Here is a 23,764-nt window from a genome sequence, read left to right as displayed (position 1 = left end):
ACTCTGAATTTAAAACCAGCACAAAGCTGCCTCTCCACATCACTGAGTTGCCCCAACCATGTAGAAGGAATACCTTCAGAGTAGACTTCTGTTACAGCACTCCCCAGGCCCAGTCTCACTATCTAAAGGTGAACTTTGATACAGGAAGGTATCTGCCTAGATTCTTACACAGCCCTTAAACTGTACTGAAAGAGCTGAGTAGCTACCCAACAAAATCAAATTGCTGCCACTCAGAACCAGATTATACAGGTAGAAGTCAAAGCTTTCAATAAAAAAAGCTATGCCCTCAGTAGTGTAGAACAGGCTTACAGAGATGCTTGAATGCATATATATGTACAAATACACATGAAGAAACACTCCTGGCTGCTGAGATTGAAGATAATGGAGTTTATGCTTTCCTTAAAAAACAGCTGCCCTTGGGAGTGATGGCACAGAGACCATAAGCTGAAGGACTGATTAATTTCTGCTTAACTTCTGCAAGGATGAGAGTCCTAGTAGAGAGGATTCCACCAGCACCCCATAAAATAATCCAAAAGGACACCACTCATGAGCATTTAAGAGGCTTTGGGAGTAGGGGCAGGAACTCCTGGCTCAGGGCCTATGTTCTCTGCAGGAAGCACACTACACAGAAACTGGCCAATGTCAGTATAGACGCACTTGAGTTTCATTCCCTAAAAATCTGGGCACAAAGAACATTTTAGGAAAAAATGGAGATAATGTCAAATAGCAATGGCTTTAATTCAGCTTTAGAAGACCTTCTTTGTTTGGGTTTTCTATTTGTTTTGTTCTGAGACAGTGCCTACATTTGTAGCCACACTGACCATGAACTTTCAATATTGTATTTACTATTTTATGTATACAGGACTTTTGCTTGCACGTCTGTCTGTCTGTCTGTCTGTCCATCCACCCATCCATCTAAAGAAAGACCAAGATAGATAGATAGATAGATAGATAGATAGATAGATAGATAGATAGATAGATAGATGCACCAAGTGCGTGCCTAGTGCTCCCAGAGGGCAGAAAAGGTGTTGGATCTTCTGGAACTGAAATCACAGAGAGTTGTGAGCCAACTTGTGGTTGCTAGGACTCAAACTCACAATGGCTGGAAGGAAATAAAGTTCTTTTAATCACCGAGTCATCTCTCCAGTTCCAGTTTTCAATCTTCCTGTCTTAGCATTTTCAATGCTGAGATCACACCCCTTTGCCCCCAACCCTGGCTGCTTTGGAAGGCTTTTAGGCAAATGTTAGAATTGCTCTGTCAGTTGAACAGAATTCTATGCATGGCAACTGGTTAGAACAAGCCAAGAAAACAGAAATCAAACGAGGAAAACTGACTTAAATCAATGAACTAGAAGAAAGCAATCGCAAGTGGGGAAGGAGGGAGGGATCCGGGAGGGAAAGTGGACAGGGGGTGTGGGGAGAGGGGAACCTGATCTGGTATTGGGTGTGGGAAAAAGACCAAACCCCTGAGGGCCAGCATAAAGAATGGAAACAGGCAACCTCTGGAAGAGAAGGTTGGGACTGCACCAGAGACCTAGGAGGTGAGAGACTCTCAGGATTCAAAGGGAGGGACCATAGATGAAATGTCCGACAGTAGGGAGAGAGAACTTATAGAGCCCACCTCCAGCAGAAGACAGGGCATCAAGTGAGGGGGGGGGGGTTGCCATCCCACTTATGGGTCAAAACTCTGACCCATAATTGTTCCTGTTTGAAAGAAACTGCAGGGATGGAAATGGAGAGGAACCAGAGGAAAAGAAGGTCCAGTAACAGTCCCAAAGTGGGATCAGCTAAGGGGAGGTCCCAAGGACTGACACTATTACTGAGACTATGGAATGCTCTCAAAAAGGGACCTATCATGACTGCCCTCTGGAAGACCCAACAAGCAGCTGAAAGACCCAGATGCAGATATTTGCACCCAACCAATAGACAAAAGCTGCTGACCCCTGTGGTTGAATTAGGGAAAGGCTGAAAGAAGCCGAAAAGGAGGACAACCCTGTAGGAGGACCAGCAGTCTCAATTAATCTATATCTCCGAGATCTCTCAAACACTGGACCACCAAGCAGGCAGCATATACCAGATGATATGAGGCTCCCAACACATATACAGCAGAGGACTGCCAGGTCTGTGTTCAATCAGAGATGATGTACCTAACCCTCAAGAGACTGGATATCCCCTGGGAGTTTAGAGGTCAGGTAGGGTGGGGAGTAGGGACAGCCTCGGGGAGACAGGTGGGTGGGTGGAGGTATGGGATGTGGAACAGTCAGAGGGTGGATGGGGGGCTGTGGGGAGGAATAACATCTGGAGTGTGTAAGTAAGTAAATAAATAAATGAATATAAAAAATATAAAGGTCATAATGAAAGAAGAGTCTGGGTAAGTAAGACTGAAACCATAGAAGCATGCTGTGGTTTCTTTTATCTGTTTCTTTTGCTGGTATTTCCCATTTATCAAGAGAGAAGTTTTAAGAACAAAGTATATTTAAGGTCTTGTGTCTGTTTTCAATTCTTCAGAGACAAGCTGCCTTAAAGCCAGTGACAGCAACTGGCCACAAACCTAGGTGGTACCTCTGGGAACAGAGTAGGCACCTACTGCTGAGCATCAAGCTACAGGGACTGCAGTCTATCCTCCCACATCACATCCCTGGAAACTCAAAATCAGTAGCATTCTGGGTTCTCTTGGAAAAATGAAAAGCATTCCAGAGCATTAAAAAAAAAAAAAATCAGGAAAGTTCTGAGCCAAAAGATAGCAATGATGAGCTTCCAAAAGACCCAGTGTCCGGAGGTGAGGGACCATGGCAGGGCACTGGCCTCTCGGCTGCAGGTCCAGACCACATCCTGCCTCCCTTCTATCTAACTGATGAGGTAAAAGCTCATCAGCTGAGGAAATAAATACAGGGGTCAGCCACCCAAGGCGTGCTGGTCATTCACAGGGGTCAGCCACCCAAGGCGTGCTGGTCATTTACAGGGGTCAGCCACCCAAGGCGTGCTGGTCATTTACAGGGGTTAGCCACCCAAGGTGTGCTGGTCATTTACAATTTTGCAGTAAAGCAGTCAACTGTCACCAAGTCCACAATATTCACTCATACATTTTAACCAGTAATAACACAGATTAAGGTCCCAAGGAGTCATATTCACACAGCATGGCAAGCAGGATTTCTCTTTGCCTGTGTTACCGCCCCCCTCCCGACCATGTGTGCCAGCTTACGTTGCCATAGCAGTCTTCATCATCTTCTGACATGGCTGGCAAGTAAGCTGTGAGCTTCGGAGGTGTCTGCTGATGCAAATTCTCCCATGTGATAGACTCAAAGAATGGATGAGCTTTGAGAGGCCCGTACCCTTCCATCTCTTCACAGCCTAAACGCTTTGTGGCATCTAAAACCTTAAATGATAGCCAAGACATGTCACTGTAAGGACTGAGACCTCCTGGAAAGAACAGGGACACTGTGGTCCATCCCCAGGCCTGTTCATGCCATGGCAGAAAAAGCCAAGATTGACTAGGATTCTTGCCTCAGACCAAAGTTCTGCCTCTTTCTTCCCACAGGTAAAAAACAAATCTCAACCTCAAAATACAGAGGGCAACAAGTATCTTTTTAAAGCCCGCAGCTTAAAATGTTATAAAATGATGTTGCCCCCGGTAGGTTAACTACACACAGGGCAGGCCCACACTCCCAAGCTGGGCAACCTAAGCTGGACTTGATGGGGGAAAGAGGGACAAAAGGAGGAAGGAGAGAGGGAGGGAAGGAAGGAGAAATTCCAAAGCTGGAAAAGGATTGAGAATGTAATAATAGAGGGAGCTGGGGAGCGTATATGTTGAAAATACAATGTCTGAAATTCTCAAAGAATAAAAATATTATTTAAAAAAAATAGGGAAAGAAATACTACCGAAAACAAAGCAAAAATGCTGCTGGGTGGGTGGGGTGGGCTTAGGAGTGACTGTGCCATAGCCTAGTCTACTGAGGGAAATGAAGAGTCCAGAAGGATGGCTGAGAAGCAGCAGCCCGGGCCTACCCATTAATATAGGACTGGCCCTGATTCCCAAAGAATTAGGAAGAAAGCAAACAGGGCTGAGATCCACAGCTTCTGAACATAGAATGGCACATCTGTCTAGGGTAAATCTCTTTCTCTCTGCCTTGTTACCTTGATCTTTAAAGTCTTCATGTAGCTTACACTCTATAGTTGGCATTGGCAGATGTCACTGAAGTAAGATTTACAGCCATCTGTCACTGGGATAAACCTAGGCACTCAGTGGCAATCACTTAAAAATGTGATGTGATACTAACAAACATATGGAAAATAATACAGCAATTTCCTGTCTTACTAAAGTCAAGAATTAGGCACTGGAAAAGTGAAAGGGAATATAATGAGATAAGATAAAAATATTTGATTATTTGACTATATAACCACTGTATACCTTAAACACATCTTTCAAAAAAAAATTCAAAATACTTACCAAGAGTTTTTCCACAAGATCTCTTGCCTTAGGGAAGAATTTTTCTGGGAAATCATATTCCAGCTTAATGATCTTCTGAAATATAAGATATTCATTTCTGTGGATTAAAAAAAAAAAGCTGTTATTTGGGCAAGGGTTTTTCAGATCTCTCGTACTACCTGTACTTTTATAGAACAACCCAAAGTCACCCTCACCTCCCAGGCCAGATATTACTAAAAGTCCCAAGTATCACACATTCATAAATTGTGGTGGAAGTTCTGCCCCAACTGGACACAACCAGTAGCTGTTGGCAGTGAGGTGTGTGGTGATAAGCTCAGAAGCCTGAGATGTACAGGATCCCTCTTACCCGGCTCTGAACGGTGGGAGTCCTGCCACAAGCTGATAGATTATACATCCAAGGGCCCAAAGGTCTGAACTTTAAGGTAGGAAAAACACAAAGAAAAATGGCATTGGTATACTTTAAATGACAAATAAGTTCATTTTACAGTCTCTGTCTATTCCACCCCAGGTTCAGCCTCCAATTTACTCCTATTCCTTAAGACCAGGGATGTTGGAAGTTTGAGTTTGCTTTTCTGAGCATCTCTCTGTGTGACCTGAGTCAAATGGTACTATACTTGACAGGAACAACTACCAAGTGGCTCATCTTCCCTGAAGATGTCACTTCTATTGCAGGTTGACAACTTCCACAGGTGTCCCTTTCTCATTCTGAGAGGAGAGCATAATTCACTGCCAACATGCTGCCACGACAGGCTGCTGCAGATCAGGTAAGGTGGAGTTGAAGATAAATGCTAACCACAACTTCAGGACATTTGAGGGAGAAGCTCCCAGTGCTAGGTAATGGGGCTGGGAGAGACAGCTTTGTCATTGTAGGGTGATATGCTATGATTACCTCACATGTTCTACGGTGTGAGAGCTGGATGAATTTGAGTCTCAAAAGGACATTCCCAGGATATATACAAGACATGATCTGCACCCTGCCCTTCCCTTTTTGGACTCTGTTAAACAAAGTCCTGCTCCTCTTCTAAAAACACCTAGACTAGTAGTAGGGCTAGATGGCGCACACCTTTAACTCAGCATTTGAGGCAGAGGCAGGTAGATCTCTGAGTTCAAGGCCAGCCTTGTTTACAAACTGAGTTCTAGGACAGCCAGGCTGTCTCAAAAAACTAAAACAAAAAAATTTAAGACTGTCCATTTTATTTGTAATTATTCTTTTTTTCTTGAGAGAGGGTCTTACTACACTGCTCAAGCTGACCTCAAACTCCCAAGAGTCTCAATCCATCCTTTTGTCTCAGCCTTACAAATGTACCCTTCTGAATGTCTCTTAGTTTCCTCAATATAGCTAGATGTCACAGATGCCCAGCTATCAGGAGCCTTGAGGTTGGCCCCTCTCCTGTCAAAACGCTCTCCTGGAATGCCTGGCTTTCCTGTGCTCTCTTGAGTCACTGAGATGACATCATACACCTGATTTTGCCTTCCATTCTCAACTATCCCCAAGTACTAGTTGTATGCAGTTTTTGTGGGCTGCTAGCGGTAATTTGGCATCATAGAATATGAACAACCACCACCACTTAAGAACAGTGCAGACACAAAATCAAATCTTGCAGCCAAGCTCTATCCTTGCCAAGATGTCACTAGCACTCACGGGCCAGGGACAGGTAAGGCCCTGAGACTGACCACAATTCTAAAAATTAGAAATCTGAGTTACAGATTAACTGTGAAGGAATACAAAATTATTTTACATATAGCTGGTAGCTACATAAGAGAGGGGTATTTGTTTGCATTTAGTTTTTGAGACAAAATCTTATCCAGCTCAGTATGGCCTAGAACTCCTGTTAGAGCTGAAGACTCAAGCCTCATCTTGCTCCTACCTCAACTGCTAGAAGAAAAAAGTATGAACTACCATGCTCACCTCACTATTTATGTGTGTGTGTGTGTTTATTTTACTTTGTGTATATTTTGACTGTATGTATGTATGTATGTATGTATGTATGTATGTATGTATTTGCACCATGTGTATGCAATGCCTTTGTAGGCCAAAAGAGGGCTTCAGACTTTCTGTGACTGGAATTAGAAATGTTTGTGAACTACCATGTGGGTGCTAAGAATTGAACCTAGGTCTTCTAGAACAACAATCAGTGCTCTTAACCACTGAGCCATCTCTCCAGCCCTTTCTTACTATTTTCTATGTCTGGTTTTCATATCAAAGAAAAAGCAAATGTTTAAAAAAAAAAAAAAAAAAAAAAAAGCAGAAGACTAATGTCTTTGGGTCTCACTATGTATCTCTGACTGGCCTAGAACTTGCTATATAGACTAAAATGGCTTTGAACTCAGAAATATCCCTGCCTCTGACTTGGAGTATTAGAATTAAAGGCATGCACCATTAAATCTAACTATTTTTGTTTGTTTAGGCGCAAGGTTTTACCATGTATCCCAATCTGGATTTGTACTCATGATCCTCCTAACTCATCCTCTGGGATGCTGGGATTATGAGGGATTTATTGCTGTACCAGGCTCATACTTCACTAGTTAAGACCTACTAAAGTCTCTCTTTCAAATAGTAATTCCCTATGATTAAACCTAGTAGATATCACAGAGAGAAGAGAAGGGCAGTTGTAATTAAAACAGGTTACCTTTTACAGGCCGACTTCTCTGTGAGCAGCTCTGGAGAGACGTACTGTGCTGTTCCTACAAATGAGTTGGCCCTGGCTAGACAGGGGGAGGGGAGAAATGTCATACTTGAAAATGCAATCCGTGGCCCCCCCACCACCACCACACTGCCCTTCTTGTGTATTCTTCAAGGTATCCACATCTAACTATATAGATGAAAGCTGGTCATCGGCTTAGCTGGTCACCTGGAAGAGATTGAGCCATCAAAGGACCCTACCTAAGACTACCTACTGGACCCTATCCACCTGGCAACTTCTACCTAACACCCAACTACAGAAGGTATTCATCAAATTCATCCATCATCTTGTCACTAAAGCAAAGCAATGTGAGAGTAAGGGTCCTGTCTGTGGTACACATCGCTGGACCTGTGGCACCTAAGTATACATAGAACACACAACAGGCAAAACCAAACATCTACAGATCTGAAACCATCCTCTTTTTAGTCACCACTCATTTTGGTATTCAGGGTACTAGGGCAATGAGACTTAGGCTTCTAGCCCAGGGACCCTCTATATTCCAGTGCCTGTAATCTTGGCCCATGAGACACCCATCTGCAAGCTAAGGGTGAATACTATCTGCTCTGAACCCATATCAGAGGTCCACCTCCCATTTACTCCAGGCTCCTGAGGAGCATGAAAACTCCGCTTCCATGTGACAGATAGAACAGGGCTACATTTTTATACTTTTTAAAGTAATAAGATTAGTGTTATGCTGAATTATCAAATTCTGAAGAAAATCTACACAAACAAAGAAATGCCCAAAGCCCAGCCCAGGTAAACAGCTCATTCAGGATCACATATACATCCTAGATCTGGGTTTTAGTCAGGAAAAATCAGCATAGCCATGATGAGAAAACAGACTCTCCCAACAAGAAAGAGTTAAGAGATGGGGAGTTTATTTGGTTCAACTTGTTATAGAGTCAGCATCATTGGACAACAGATGATTACTACTTACTAGGAATGAGTCAATCAGATGCAGGTATCAGGGCATCTCAGCTGCCCAGTGAAAGAAGGGGCAGCAAGGGCACAGTACTATACCATCTGTGGAAGTGTCTTACCTCAAAGACAAGGCTTGCTATCCCCAAAAGGTGGTGTAAATATGTTACCAGTACAGGAGGAGTGTACAGAGGTAAAGAACACACATGGGAACAGCAAAGTCCCATGAAGGGAAACCAGCAGGCTATCTCCTACAGCATGTGAACAAAACCTGTTTCATTACCTGGACTCTCTATTTTAACCCCAGCTGCAATCATCTCTGGCTCCTACCTCCTGGCTTGCTATTTGTGGAGACAGGCCAGAAGTCTACTGCACTGTGCTCTTGCATGCTCTTTTCCAAAAAGTAGCCATAGCCATAACCATAAAAGCACATACTACAAAGTTCTTATCAACTCTTCCTTCCACTAAACACAACTGCTCCAAGCCTGTGGCCAATAGTACCTTCCTTAATAGTCTTTCTCTCTCACATTGAGACCCCAAGTATATATAGGCAAAAAAATCAGGCAGCTCTGAAGAATCACATGCATCTTAGGATCAGAGATCCTTTACAAGGTCATGATGAACTTTCCAGCTTTCCTTCCCCCCAGAAGCATCATTAATGAATTACTGTCTCTACACAATGCTATGGCACAGTCCTCAGGTGTCTAATTGTTCTCTTTTCTATACCTCCAGATGAGTAGTTTTTCTATCTCCTAAAGATGTTAGTGACAAGCCATCCTACTTTTCTGGACCAAAAAGATTCCCAACAGCACCTCCCCTGATAGTAAAGGTGATCCAACACTATATGCTAACTCTGAACAGGACTTGGAAAGCTGATGATTATAAACAGGTAAATTTTTCTTAGAACCCTCCTTAGGCTGCCTGGGCCATCACAGGCAGCTGTCCTTATCAGATGGGGAGACACAGGATAAGTGAGAAGAAGGCAATGGAATCTAGGACGTGTTCCACAAGATTCCACTTGCAATGTATACATAATAGGTGCCACCAACTCTACCCTTAGTTCACAAATGACCTGACATGATGTTCTATGGAGTAAGAACTAGCAGCACTTTCTTTGGTCCATCCGCTACTACTACAGTCAGGAACTGAACAAAAGGAGCCAAAAGAAATCTTTGTATTAGTGATAATGACTATACAATGCAACATGTGGATCAAAGTTGCTCTCAACCTTAAGCTCAGAGCAGGGATCTGTTTAAAAAAAAAAAAAAAAAAAATCAAGCACACATACCTTGTTTGCTCTCTGGGGATAACACTTTTGCTGTTCCAAAATCTGTGATCTGGATGTGCATGTCTTCATTTAACAAAATGTTCTCTGGTTTAAGGTCTCTGTAAAAGAATTTTACCTTTGAGGCGAAATGTTGAAAAGTAGCAGCATTATCACATGCTCAACATTTGGATGGAAACAAACAAAGTGATGAATCTTGACCTTTACAAGACTAAAAACCAAGAACACAAGCCCAAAGTTCACATCAAACAAGCATCAACAGCACAGGATATAGGCACTTCAAAATAATTTTATAATTGTATCACTTTATCTTTATAAAACATGTGAGTTGTTACAAACTTAACAACTGGCTTCCAATGGCCAACCTTGCTTGATTCGTCTACCACTTTTAGTAACGTATTATAGAACTTACTTTCTTTTCTTAGTTCATAAAGCACAGTTCTAATTTGCCTTTTATCAAAATGAATAAAAATGTGACCAGAATTAAATAAATAAAAAAGTTGCAGCTGACAAAATAAAAAGCACCAAATATCTAAGGTGCTAGTGTCATAGGAAGACACCTCACCCAAGTTGAACTGCTGACTTAGACATAAACTTTCAAAGTGCAAGGTCCTTTTACTTCCAGCCTGTTTACAGCTTCCTCAGTGAGCCACCATCTGAAAATACCTACATCATAATTTGTATAAGGCCAGCCAATGACTGGTGTGGATTACTTGTACACATCAGAGCCACTGGCCCTAATCATCACAGGAACTGTGCTATATACACCATCTGGGGCAGTGTCCATTACCTGTGAATGATGCCCTTGCCATGCAAGTACTCTAAAGCAGACACAATCTCAGCCGTGTAAAACCGGGTACAGGTCTCATCAAATGAACCGATTTTGCGGATGTATTTAAGTAGCTCTCCATTTTTGGCATAACTAAGGCCAAAATCTGAATATTTTGTGGTTAAGGAAGAACGGGAAAAATTTTTTTTTTCTAAAAATTAACCTTGAAAGAACTTTCTTTTCATCAAATGCAAACTGAAGGTACCTGTGCTCCAAGGTAAGTTTGCCTTTTTTAGGGTCAGATCCAGGCCCCAGCTCCAAGACCAAGTGCCAGCACAGAATTTCTAAGACACAGTCCCTGAAAAAACACGAACAGCACCTTTCAAACCCAGGTGCCCTTCTAGACAAATGGTCCCCAGAGGCTGCTGTGGTCTATGAAAGGAAGCCTCTAGATGGCTACTGGATCAATAGACCAGGGTCACTGTATCGACATGTGGACGGCTTTACAGTGCAAAAGAACACAGTTCTGAAGATTGAGTCCTAACAGAACCCCAAATGACAGCCACCACTGTGAGCCCTGCCTGAACTTTCTGTATCCCATGGACTGGGCTAACTGTCCTTCTAGGCATAATCATGCTTCATAACCATTTTAGTTTTCCAATTCACTTGATCTATTTGTGAAACACCTGCTGGAGAGATGAGAAATAACTACCCCTGGCACCTTCATGCTGCAATGTGTTCTGCTCATGCTTCCCTTCTTTGAAAGGGACTTTAGACTGACAGAAAACATCTCCAAATGACTATTTTTGCCAAAGCACTAAACATTTGTGTTTCTTACTGGAAATCTCCAGGTACCGAACCTCTCTAGCAGCCTGAGCCACAAGGGCCCAAATGTTGACTAAACTAAGCAGCAATGATGAGGCCAGCCTTGACATTCATACAAGAAGCCATGGTGGACTTCTTGCTCTTTTCTAGCTTTTGTCTGCAAGGCACTGCTATCAACAACTAAGGAAGAAGCCCGAAGCCCTAGGTAAGGAAACAACCCAGAAGAGACAGGACTACAACTAAAGCTGGTAAAGATGCCCCTGGCAGGGCCATCTCTGACAACCTCTCAACTCAGACAAAGTCTGACAGAGACCTGAAACATATACTATGGAGAATAGAGAAGGTCTTAGGCCAAGCTGTATCCTGTCTGCTCCCTCAAAAGGAAAGCTGATGCATTGTCCTGGGTGGCTTTGTGTCAGCTTGACACAAGTCATCTGGGAAGACAGACTCTCAATTGAAAAACTACCCTCTTAAGATTTGCCTGTAGGCAGCAAGTCTCTAGTGCATTTTCTGAATTAGTGATTGGTATGGGAAGGCCTGGCCCATTTTGGGTGATACCATCCCTGGGAAAGTGATCTTGGGGTGTACAGGCTGAGCAAGCCATGGGGAGCAAGAGAGTAAGCAGCATTCCTCTATGGCTTCTGCAACAGCTCCTGTCTTGAGGTTTCTCTGCCCTGATTTACTGTCTTGACATTCCTTAGTGAAGGACTGTGGTGTGGAACTCTAAGCTGAAATAAACCCTTTCCTCTCCAAGTTGTTCATGGTCATGGTGTTTTACTGCGGCAACAGAAACACTAAGACATGCCATGGAGCCACCAGTTCTGGCCTAACAGAGGTTGACAGATGGGCCTCACTAGTTAGAAGCCTGGGTATAAGGCCAGACTTTTGGTCATGGGGTCAAGAGAACAGGGGGTAACTTCTCACTCTTTCTAGCTTCACGGTTTTGCCCTTTATCTGACCCTTCACTGGTTCCTGGTTCCTGTGAGAGGAACACCTATAGGTCTCAGCCCAGAAGAGAAGCAGAGGCAAGTTGTAGCTCTTAAATATAGCAGGTGCCTGGGATTATTTCTCAGGCTGGTGGTTCTCTGCAATTATATATATGCTTCCCCATTACAGAATGTTGTTGTAAACTCCATCAATATAACATGCATCCTAAGAACATCCTCCACTCCCTTGGTCATAGTCAGTGCTTCAGGGTGGCAAAAGCTGTCACAGACTGGGTGAGCTCCTGGGAGGGCAAGCCTTAACAAGGGCCTCAACAGAGACAGGGAGTCTAAGAGTCTAATATGTGCAACTGGAGGAACCTGGTTGAGAGGTTAAGCAACTGACTGAAGTTCACAAAGGAAACAAGAGACAGGACCAGAACCTAGTCCTCTGGTCAGAAGCAATGGTCCTGACTCTATGCAACAAATGAGATATCCAAAGGACAAGCAGGTGTAGACTGGTCTGGTGGGAACTCCAAGATAGTAGGATGGAAAGCAGCTGAGTCTGAGACCTCTTAGTTTTCATCTGAGTGTGAAAAGGAAGGTTCCCCACTGTTTAGGCTCTGATCAAGCCAGGACTATGCCAAGACAGGGAAACCTTATGCTTGACCTAGCCTCTGGACTCACATTTCCAGGGTCCCATAGTATATATGAACGCTCAGTAGTCCCTGTGTGATCCACCTGTCTATTTTCAATTTATGGCAAAGGTGTCCCAGGTTCTGCCTCATTCTCAACCTGTTCTGAATGGGTCTGGGTTCATCCTGAATCTATTAACGGTAGTGAAAGAAGAATACACAAGGACTAGTTCCTCTCCTCCACTCAAAATTATGACTAAATAAAGGGCAGTGTTATCTCATATCTGACATTTCTTCATGCAAAAAGTTTTATCTTTCTTTCATAATACAATGTATAGTAAGGATTATCAGTGAGGCAGAAGTCACTGGATCTCATTCTCATGGTTAGTAGAAGACCCTTTGGGTCTTAGACCAAGAACAGTATGTGCCATTAGACAAAGGCCTAAAGTTCTTTCCACCTGAACTGACATGGCCAGTCCCATTTGGAAATCACATAGCAAGAATACTCTGGTCTGGCTTCTGAGCTTTGATCTGTGTCCCTGACAGAAGATAAATTTAAGCATTTGTGATTGATTCTGTCTTGGTTATCTAATCTTGATGAAATCTGGGTGTCTCCAGGATGCATAGGATGAGAAGACTTGGTTTCTAGGTAGTAGAAGTGTGAGGTGGTAAGATCGTTAAGAAGCAGGGTTTGCTTACATGTCTGTGGGTCGCTGAGCTCCTGAGACTCACTGGGCATTGGAAAGTCCCCAAAGAAGATTGCCATGAAAGAAGCAAACCAAAGCACACCCACTCAACTATACTTCCTGGCTTGAGATGTGAGCCTTTTTTTTTACATGTGGTCCACTATCCACTATATAGAGGGCTACACCATGCACCATGCATACCATCTGGTCACTCAGCCTCCAAACTGTGAACTAAACATATCTCAAGGCCAATAAAAAACACTGTTCTGAACACTGGCAGAAAAATTTAGGCCTTTAGACGGGAACAATTCTGGGTCAAAAATTTTTAAGTGGGGGGGTGGGGAGGAGTGAAGAACTCAAGGACGGGGAACCAGGAAGGGAAGGCAACATTTGGAATATAAATTAATAAAAATAATTTCATAATAAAAAAAAGTGTAAGCCTGGGCCTGGACCTCCATCTGGTAGCTACAGATTTCATGGACTCAAAAAGGGGTACTTTCACGCACAGGGGACATAAGAAAGGAATCAACACAGGTTCAGAGAGACATGAAATGAAATATAATGAGACTACTGACAGCTGCTGTGTGAGCCATGACAGCAGAAGGGGGGGACCAGGGATACTGGAACCAGTAAGCCCTATTTGCCCTAAAGACCTCACCATCAACACATCTGTTCTCCTGGAACATATTAGACCTTCCACCAGTACTCTTTAAGCAGACCCTCTGGAAAGAGCCTATTTGGTCTGTCTCTACTGCCTTGCTTTTGTCATGAACTTTGCCCCCAAGAAACTGCCTGTCCAACTTTCAATAACTTGCTTGTTGAATCCTTTAACCAGGTACAGGCCACATACTAGACTGCCTGGCTGGCAACTGGGCAGGCCCTTATCAGAACCTGTATGATCTGTGGCCTCTGAGTCTCCATGCTCCCAGAGGCTTCTTCTGGGTAGCTGGTCAAGTGGGTAACATCTGCATATCGCCTCCTCAGAATGGGCCCACTCAGACCTCAAACAAGCACTACTTGCATTAAATGACAAACTACTCCCATCTAGCCATTGGCCAGTCTCTCTGGGCTCAGTAACAGATGACAGTGTAGACCAGGCTCTGAAGGCAAACATCCTCCGACACCTAACTTTGCTTTCCCCGAGTCTAGACCACAAGCTACCAGAGTCAAAGCAAATCTCATACACCTCCATACTAAGAGAACAACCAGAACTGATATCAGGACTTCACTGCTCAGGGAGCTGGCTAACTGTAAGCCCCACATACTTCTGCCCTCATATATATATACAGGAATCAATGACTCACACTCCATACCCACACCTTCCTTCCAACTTGTTCTGCTACCTGGACATTTGTGGCATAATTTTTAATAGTCTCTGCACAAGCTTTCCCAAAGTATAATCAATCCCACAAAGGAAGAGCCTTCCCTTATCAGCAGTTTGCTTATCTCCTTGTAAATAAGAACTTCAAAATGGAAAAATGGAGGGATTCCCATTCACAAGCAGATACATCTAGCAGAATCTTAGTTGTCATTAAAAGTGAAAGCAGATGGTGGAAGTGTTGGTGCATGCCTTTAATCTCAGCACTTGGGGGTGAGAGGCCAATCTGGTCTACACAGTGAGTTCCAGAACAGCCAGGGCTATGTACTAAAACTTGGGGGGGGGGGCAATAAATAAGCAAATAAAAAGGAGGAGAAGAAAGAGGAAAGTGGACAAATGACAATGAACATACATGCAAGGTAAATGTGCTGGAGAGAGAGTTTGAACTGAGGAACTGAAGCAACGCCAGCAGACATAAAGCTTCAGGAAGATAGCACTCTAAGCTCCTGTAAGTCACTCCTGAACTTCTTTAATACCCAGTCAAGTTGTCCTTCCGACAAAACTCAGAAACTTGAGGTAGAAGAGGGTGTAGAGAAGTTAATGCCAACTCCAAAGCCTAAAGAGGCCCATGATCATTTTTTCCTCTCAGGCCCTCAACTTTTTAAAGGCAGGAGGCAATAAAACCTAACAGACACAACAGACAGAACATTTGCTAGATGAATGAAGAAACACTTGTACATCAATATCCAGCAACCACAGCTAAACAGTCCATTAAGTATAACATTTATCAATAAACACCTCAACACTGTGGGCATGTTGGTGAGCCTCAGCCATGTGCTGGTACTGTCTACTGCCTCCAAGGGTATCAGTACCCACAGGGATCTGTGCTGTGCCCTTTCCTTTCAAGAAACAAACAATGCAGCAGCCATTAATCTAAAACACAAGGTGGTTTTCAGACCATGGTTTGCACTGACCATGCAAAGGATACACAGCTTTTCGTCGTCCTGAAATGTAAAGTAAAGTTTCACAAAGAAGGGGTGATCCAGGCGTGACATCACATCTCTCTCTCTAGTTACATATGGGACTTTGTTTTCTTTTATAATATGACGTTTCTCCAGAATTTTAACTTAAGGTAACAGAGAAGTGAGTTTACTAACATTAGAAAATGTAAACAAACAGACAAACAACAACAAAATCCAGTAAAATTTTAAAGGTAACTGGCATAAACTGAAGTTGTCCCAAAACCACCCACCCAAGGTTAGAAGGTTTGAAGACTAACCTTGTCATAGATTCTAAAATGAGCACAGGCCCTGCAACTACCCAGGCTGTCTCATGTATAAAAGTGGCACTACCCCTGAATCCTAGACACACAGCTCACTGGAGTTAGTACTTACTAGCATATTCTCTGGAAGTGGCCAGTTCTCGGGCCAGAACAACCTGGTTTGGGGAGAAAAAAAACCATAATGTAATAGTGAGATCAGTCTGATAAGTCACTGTCCCCTGCACGGCTGTCCAGCCTGTACGCACGATTTGAAGTTACATTTAAAGTGAGAATGTTCTAATAGTTGACATCAGCATGACAGCAAACATGGGGTGGCAAACAGTGATTGTTCCATTGTTTTCATAATGAGCCAGCTACCAAAAGTTCTCACAGTATAGTCAAAGTACAAATTTAAGAACCAATAGGCATGGTAGAGCACATTTATGATCTTAACACTTGGGACATGAGTCCAAGGTCCCAGCAACCCTGGGTTACACAGTGAGACCCTGTTTCAACATCCTCTATCCCAAACAAACAAAGAATCTGGTTCACTGACATGTACTAATACCACAAGTGAGTACTAGAAATTTCTTCGGAAAAACTTCCAGAGTACGTCCTTTTAGCTGGGCAGTGGCAACACTCAGGAGGCAGAGACAAAAGGATCTCTGAGTTTGAGGCCAGCCTGGTCTACAGATCAAGTTCCAGAATAGCCAGGGCTACACAGATAAACTTTCTCAAAAAAACAAAACGAAACAAACAGGAAGGAAGGAAGGAAGGAAGGAAGGAAGGAAGGAAGGAAGGAAGGAAGGAAGGAAGAGAAAAAAATGTCTTTTTATTATAGATCCTAATAAGAAGGTGCCTTTGGCTTAGGTTTCTCATATATTTGCTGTCATACATTTCATTTGAGATCATGAACATAGTTATGACTCTACTGTGTACCAAGAGGTAAAACAACATGCTAGCCCTTTTTGTCCTGGGAATACTTTTATTCTTGCCCATCGTGTTAAAGCTTGTCCTTAACAACATAAACATGTTGGCAGCCAAAGTATATGGCTTGAACCTGAAAATGGACCCTCAGATAGAGTTATTAAATTAACAGGCTGGCAAACCAAGGATGGGTAAGATTTTGCACAGAGCCTTACCAACCTAAGACAGAAGTGCATTGTTTCTGATAATGCATATTCCATGACTGTTAAAGAAGGGATTCCTGTCAGAACAATCTAAGACAGGCTCAGACTTGTTTATAAAATAAAAAATGGGAGGGAGGCAGAGAGCTTTTGGGACTGCTTGGCAAGAATCTGACATGGGGCAAGACAAGGAAATGGGGCTGCTTGGCAGGAATATGACATTGGCCAAGGAAAAGGAAGTGGGCTTCAGACAGGAATCTGACATTAGGCTAGAAAAAAGAAGTAATTTCAGACAGGAATCTAAATTTTAGGCTAGAACAAAGAAGTAGGCTTCAGACATAAAAATGACTCTGGGCTAGGACAGGGAAGTTGGCTCAGATGTTTTGGTCATCCTAATTAAGTCCTTAGAAACAGTGATCACAGGAGTGTTCATGGAATTTTATTGCCTTGCCTGTTCTTTGACTATTTGTGTTTATTGCCTTGCTTGTTCCTCGACTCTTTACATCTATTGTATTGCTAGTTCCTCAACCTAGAACTGACCTTAATACTTGCAGGTAATTAAAATGGTATAAAAGCAAAAAGGAGGAGGGGGGATGGGATGGGATGGGATGGGGGTTCTAGGGAGGGGAAATGGGGAACGGGGGTGACATCTCAAATGTAAATAAATAAAATATCCAAATTTTTAAAAAAGAGGTAAAATAGCACAGAACTTTCTTTACAGAATGTTCTCCATACAGAGCACATCTCTGCCTGTGCTCAGACTCCACCCACTTCAGGGACAGAGTACTAGTAAACACTGGGCACACCTGAGGTACCAGACTGAAAAGAGCTAATAGGTCCAAGGTTTAACCAGAGCCTGCAAGGAGCAGCTATGTTAAAAAATAAATAAATAAAAAAAATAAAAAAAATAAAAAGAAAAGAAAGAAAAGAAAAAAGAAAAGAAAGAAAAGCTTTTCCCCAACATTGTCAATAAATAGATGTAGGTTTTTTCCTTTTTTATTCGATATTTTATTTATTTACATTTCAGATGTCATCCCCTTTACCCATCCCATGCACCCCCCAAACTCCATATCCCATCTGCCCTCCTCCTTTTTGCTTTTATACCATTTTAATTACAAGCAAGTATTAAGGTCAGTTCTAAGTTGAGGAACAAGCAATACAATGGGTGCAAATAGTCAAGGAATAAGCAAGACAATAAACACAAATAGTCAAAGAATAAGCAAGGTAATAAACAAAGACCCGTGATTACTAAGTGATTATCAGGATGACCAAAATATCTGAGCCTACTTCCTGTCCTAGCCCAAAGTCATTTTCATGCCTGAAATTACTTCTTTGTTCTAGTCTAAGATTTAGATTCCTGCCTGGAATTACTTCTTTTTTCTAGCCTAAGATTTAGATTCCTGCCTGAAATTACTTCTTTGTTCTAGCCTAATGTCAGATTCTTGCCAAGCAGTCCCAAAAGCTCTCCACCTCTACCCCTTTTTTATTTCATAAACAAGACTGAGTCTGTCTTAGGTCATTCTGACAAGAATGCCTTACTTACCAGTCATGGAATATGCATTATCAGAAGCAATGCACTTCTGTCTTAGGTTGGTAAGGCTCTGTGCAGAATCTTACCCATCCTTGGCTTGCCAGCCTGTTAATTTAATAACTCTATCTGAGGGTCCATTTTCAGGTTCAAGCCATGTACTTTGGCTGCCAAGTTGTTGATGTTGTTAAAGACAAGCTTTAACATGATGGGCAGGAATAAAAGTATTCCCAAGACAAAAAGTGCTAGCATAATCAAGCTATATATGCCATTCTTGAAGCTTGACCAAAATGAAAATACTTTCATTGATGGACTGATAACCAAAGTGCAAAGGAAACATGCCCTTGAGAAATCACTGGGGAAAAACTTTAGAAGGCCACAGGCCAGGGTCACCTGGCTTCTGGTTGTAAGTCACATCCTGTGACAGGACTCCCTAGAAACAATCCTGGAAAAGCACTGTGAGATGCCCACGCCACCAGGAACAAGGTAAGAATGAATGTATTTAAGTAGAAAGAACTCAAAAAAGTTTCTGAAGGAACACAAACACACTGCATATATTGACTCCCAGCCATGAGGGTGAAGAGAGCAGGCTGAAGTAGGGTACTCGCCCTGGGATGGAGATTATATATATTCACATTCCTTCATGAGCATGCATGCATGTTCTCCTATGTATGAAAAGGAAAGGAACAGTCAGAAAGCACCATGGTTTACTAGAGGCCGAGTGGTGGGGGGGATGCTTTGCTTTTTTGAGATAGGGTCTCACTATGCAACTTGGGCTGGCCTGGCCTGGAGCTCACTATATCGACTAGACTGGCCTCGAACTCATAGAGATCCACCTGTTTTAGCCTTCTGAGTGCTAGGATTAAAGGCATGTGTCATCAGGCCCAGCTTGTGATCAGATTTCTCAACTTAGCATTTCATAAGCAGGTTTCCTACAGAACAGAGGCTTCTAAAGAAGTGCATGGTACATGTTGCTCCATGTCACCAGGGTGATGTCATTACTATCTTGGATGTGACAGAGTACTTAGGAAACTGTCTGCTCTCTAGCACTAGTTTCAGGTTCTGCCAAGTGAATATCCTGCTCAGTCTGGTAACTGTATGTCCTTTATTCCTCCCCTGGAAATCCAATTTAAGTGTTCACTATTTCAAGAATAGAGAGATGAATCAGTGTAACACCTAATTTGAGATCCAGAGCTACAGATTCCAAAGAGGCAGGAAGGAGCTTCCAGCTTGCAGTGCTTTCTTTCCCAGGTGCCTCATGGCAGGAGTTCAAAATGGCACTGAATAAGGATGACTGTGCTACCAGGAAGAATGGTGCCTAACTTACAGCCCTTTGAAGATAAATATAAAGGAGTAAACTGAGAAAAAGAGCTTCACTAGAATATCATCCTAGCTGAGTGCAACACCCACGGATCTCAAACAGTTCTTTCTGCAAAGTGTGGTAAGTACCAAAGGCACCAGGAGTGATCTTCATGGTTAGAGGATTTTTTCATAAGGCCACAATCCTTCCAAGTTACTTCACCAGAGTTGCTAATTAAGACCTAAACCTTATGGTGTGAGAGCCAACAAAGTCAATTTAAGATGACATGTTAGGGGGGCTGGAGAGATGGCTCAGCAGTTAAGAGCACTGGCTACTCTTCCAGAGATCCTGAGTTCAATTCCCAGCAACCACAAGGTGGCTCACAACCATCTGTAATGGGATCAGATGCCTTCTTCTGGTGTGTCTGAAAACAGCAATAGTGTACTCACATACATAAAATAAATAAATAATTCTTTTTTTAAAAAAGAATGAGATGTTAGGAGTGTAAGTAAGCTGTATTTTATGGGTTTTTTTTTTTTTTTTTTAATAATCTTTCATGAATATAAAAGAGTAAGAAAAAATTTTCAGCCAGTCATGGTGGCACTCATCTTTAAAAGATGTACTGAGGCCAGGCAGTGGTGGTACATTCCTTTAAACCCAGCACTTGGGAGGTAGAGGCAGGTTGATTTCTGAGTTTGAGGCCAGCCTGGTCTACAGAGTGAGTTCCAGGACAGCCAGGGCTACACAAAGAAACCCTCTCTTGCAAAAACAAACAAACAAACAAATAAATAAATAACTGGATTACTGAGAAGGCAGAGGCAGGTAGATCTCTGAATTCAAGGCAAGCTTAAGTTACATAAAAAGCTTTGGGCTAGTTAGAGCTAAGTAGTGAGACCTTGTTTCAAAAAAAAATAAAAAATAAAAAATACTAAATAAATCTTAAAAAAAAAAAAAAAATCTAAAGGGCTGGAGAAATGGCTGAGTGGTTAAGAGCACTGACTGCCCTTCTAGAGGTCCTGCAATTCCCAGCAACCACATGGTGGCTTACAACCATCTGTAATGGGATCTGATTCCCTCTTGTGGTATGTCTGAAGACAGCAACAGTGTACTCATATACATAAAATAAATAAATCTTAAATTTAAAAAAAGAAGCGAACACAACTTCTCATAAGGAATATCCCAACAGTCAGGTCTGAGGAAGACTGGTTGTTTAGGAACTCTCCAAGTCATGAGCATTTGGAACCACCCGATTTCCAAGTTCTGGAGTTGGAACACAGAAATCTGTTTCATTGGAGAATGTTTTAAATTGTGAGTGACCCATGCCTGGACCACTCTGCAGCAATAACCACTTGGCCTGGGAGTTGGAACACACACACACACACACACACACACACACACACACACACACACACACAAAAAAAAAAAAAAAAAAAAAAAAAAAAAAACTGAAGGCCAACTCTCCAACAAATACTTACCTTCATAGTTTTAGGTGCTAAAGCAAATAAATGGACAAACAAAAACAGGCCAAAGTGGGGAAGGGAAAGTGGGGGTTGTCACTGAATGTTACCAAAAGTCTTCAAAGAGATACTAACTCTGATACCAACTTTCAATCTAAGGAACTTTTAGCTTCCTATGGTCTGTCCATTGAGACAAGAAGACACAGAGCATAAATTAACAAATGCTTTTGTTTACTTATTAGTTTTTGAGACAGACATTTAATATGTTGCCAAGTAGGCCTTGAAACTTCCAGGTTCAAACTCTTCTGCCTTGACCTCCTGAGTATAGGGAATAAAGGTATAGGCCAAAACAGACAAATCCAGTTTAACTACGCTTTCTTCTGGTGGTCTGCTAGGGTAAGTATACTCCCTCCAAGACTCTTGTGGCATTCACAGCAGGAGACAACCCACAGGCATAGGGAGAACAATACTAGTCAGGTATCCTCAGTAATCAGTGCTTACAAGAGAACCCTGTGCTCAACAAGCAGCAGCAACAACAACAGAAGCACATACTCACTGTGGAAAAAGAGCCCTCGCCAAGAATTTTCCCAAACTTGAAGTCTTCAGGGCGTTTCTTGCGAGGCTGTGGTGGCAGCTGGGCAGGGTGCTGCTGCAAGGGATTGGTGCTTGGCCGGGCTTCAGCTGTGGTGCCGTCCATGGTGGATCCCTGCCTGCTAACACCACTAGGAATGCCAGGGGACGAGCTGGGCTCAGTCTGGGACCTCACCATTGATGGGGAAGGGCAGGAACATAGCACCACACTGGACTGAATGGGCACAGCATCATACTGCAGACACAGGAAAGAGGTAAGAGTCAAACGGCTCTATTGTCCTGAGCAGATGAACCAAATATAAGCACTTTATGATACTGCTGAAGGCAAGACAGTACATCTGATCTGGGTGTCCACTGGAGACAAAGTCCTTCCCTCCCTCTCCCTTGCTCATACTCAGGCATATTCTCCCATCTCTCTTAGCACTGCTCCAACCACTCCCCAAGGCCACGCTAAGAAAAGCAGATATAACATTGTACATTTGTAATTCTGGAGTATGTTTACTTTATACAGAGACACCCAATGCTGGCAAGACTTATGCTAAAGCAAAAATACTTGTACAATTATGGCTGGCACCCAAGACGGGTGTTACTGTTAAAATGCTTTAGAAAGCAATTTGGCAACTGTCAACAAAATGATTATAGAACTTCCCATGAGACAGAAATATAAAAGATGAGAGAAAGCACACAGTTAAAGTTGGAAGCATAAGCCAGGTGTGGTCGTGCACACCTGAAACTCTAACATGCAGAAAATCATGGCTTCTGAGCCAGTCTGGGCTACAAAGCAAGATCATGCACCAAAAAAAGGAGGCAGGGAAGAGTCACTGAGAAAGGAAGTAAGTGTTCAGAGCTAAACTGGCAGTATGTAAACATTGTACCCACATCTATAAATGTTTCTCTTCAGCTCTGCCTTTGGCATGGCCTCAGAGTGGTTACACTATCCTAACTATAAAACTGAAGAGATATAGCTCAGTCAATTAACTACTTGATTTGTAAGCATGGGACCTAAAGTCCATCTGCAGAATTAAACAAAAAAAAAAAAATGTGGTCTGGGGCTATAGCTCTGTTGTAGAGCAGGTGCCTAGCATGCATAAGCCCTGGGTTCAGTAACTAGTACCCAACTCTCCCCCTAAAATCAATAAAAACAGTAAGAAAAATCCAAGTCTCGTAGTCTATCCTTATAATCCCAGCACTGGGAAAGTATAAGCAATTTCTGGGGTGCTAACTGGCCAGTCAACAAAGTCTAATTGTCAAAACTCAGGCCAGGAAGATCCTGTTATATGACAGACAGACAGACAGACAGACAGACAGGCAGGCAGGCAGGCAGGCAGGCAGGCAGACAAAAAGCTATAAGAAAAGGGTAGACTGCACTGGTCAAGCACATGTACCACACATCCACACACATACTATCATAAAATGAACTCAGGCTAGGCAGTGGTGGCACAGACCTTTAATCCCAGCACCTAGGGGCAGAAGCAGGCAATCTCTAGAATTTGAGGCCAGCCTGGTCTACAGAGTAAGTTCCAGGACAACCAGGGCTACACAGAGAAACCCTGTCTCAATAAAATAAAATAAAATAAGTTAATTAAATCAAGTGAACTCAACATACCCAAGTTACTTTGGTACTAGTTTAACAGTCCTCCTCATTCAAGAACTCCAGAAAACTTTTATAGCTCAGTTTTAGAATGCTTGCCTAGAATACATGAGGACCTAGGTTTAAAAGTACACAACTTGATGGAGTTAGGTCCTGAAATCACAGTATCTCTTAAACCACCCACCTGTTCTATAAAACAGTACATCAAGGTTGCCACTGACTAAAAGCAGACCACTTGGAAAAAATAAGCTAAACCTAAGAAAAGGCCATGAGTCCACATGTTACAAAATAAGGTGGGTTGGGTTTTTTTTTTTCTTCCTTCCTTTCCTCTTCCTCCTCCTCTTTTTTTTTTTTTTTTTTTTTTTTGCTTAACTATAACTCTATGTGCTAAGTAGACTAGTTAATTTATGTAAACATGG

The 23,764-nt window shown here is 42.6% G+C and overlaps 1 protein-coding gene across 4 annotated transcripts in view; it reads right to left on the bottom strand.

The window, feature by feature from the left end:
* Pdpk1 (3-phosphoinositide dependent protein kinase 1) overlaps positions 1–23,764 on the bottom strand; it is a 73,177-nt gene that overhangs the window by 11,840 nt on the left and 37,573 nt on the right. For all 4 annotated transcript variants that reach the window (XM_034504482.2, XM_034504481.2, XM_076937229.1 and 1 more), the window contains 9 exons: positions 21,720–21,989; positions 15,885–15,927; positions 15,479–15,616; positions 10,125–10,269; positions 9,338–9,435; positions 7,078–7,153; positions 4,794–4,862; positions 4,448–4,544; positions 3,203–3,376 (listed from right to left, as the gene is read on the bottom strand). In XM_034504482.2, the coding sequence (XP_034360373.1) occupies positions 3,203–3,376; positions 4,448–4,544; positions 4,794–4,862; positions 7,078–7,153; positions 9,338–9,435; positions 10,125–10,269; positions 15,479–15,616; positions 15,885–15,927; positions 21,720–21,932 (1,053 nt within the window). In that variant the 5' untranslated portion in view covers positions 21,933–21,989. The remainder of the gene's footprint in view (positions 1–3,202; positions 3,377–4,447; positions 4,545–4,793; positions 4,863–7,077; positions 7,154–9,337; positions 9,436–10,124; positions 10,270–15,478; positions 15,617–15,884; positions 15,928–21,719; positions 21,990–23,764) is intronic.

The sequence above is a fragment of the Arvicanthis niloticus genome, chromosome 6 (assembly GCF_011762505.2).
Source record: "Arvicanthis niloticus isolate mArvNil1 chromosome 6, mArvNil1.pat.X, whole genome shotgun sequence".
Taxonomy (NCBI): Eukaryota; Metazoa; Chordata; class Mammalia; order Rodentia; family Muridae; genus Arvicanthis; species Arvicanthis niloticus.
The sequence above is the reverse complement of the archived record's forward strand: the minus strand, read 5'-3'. Positions and strand labels throughout refer to the sequence as shown.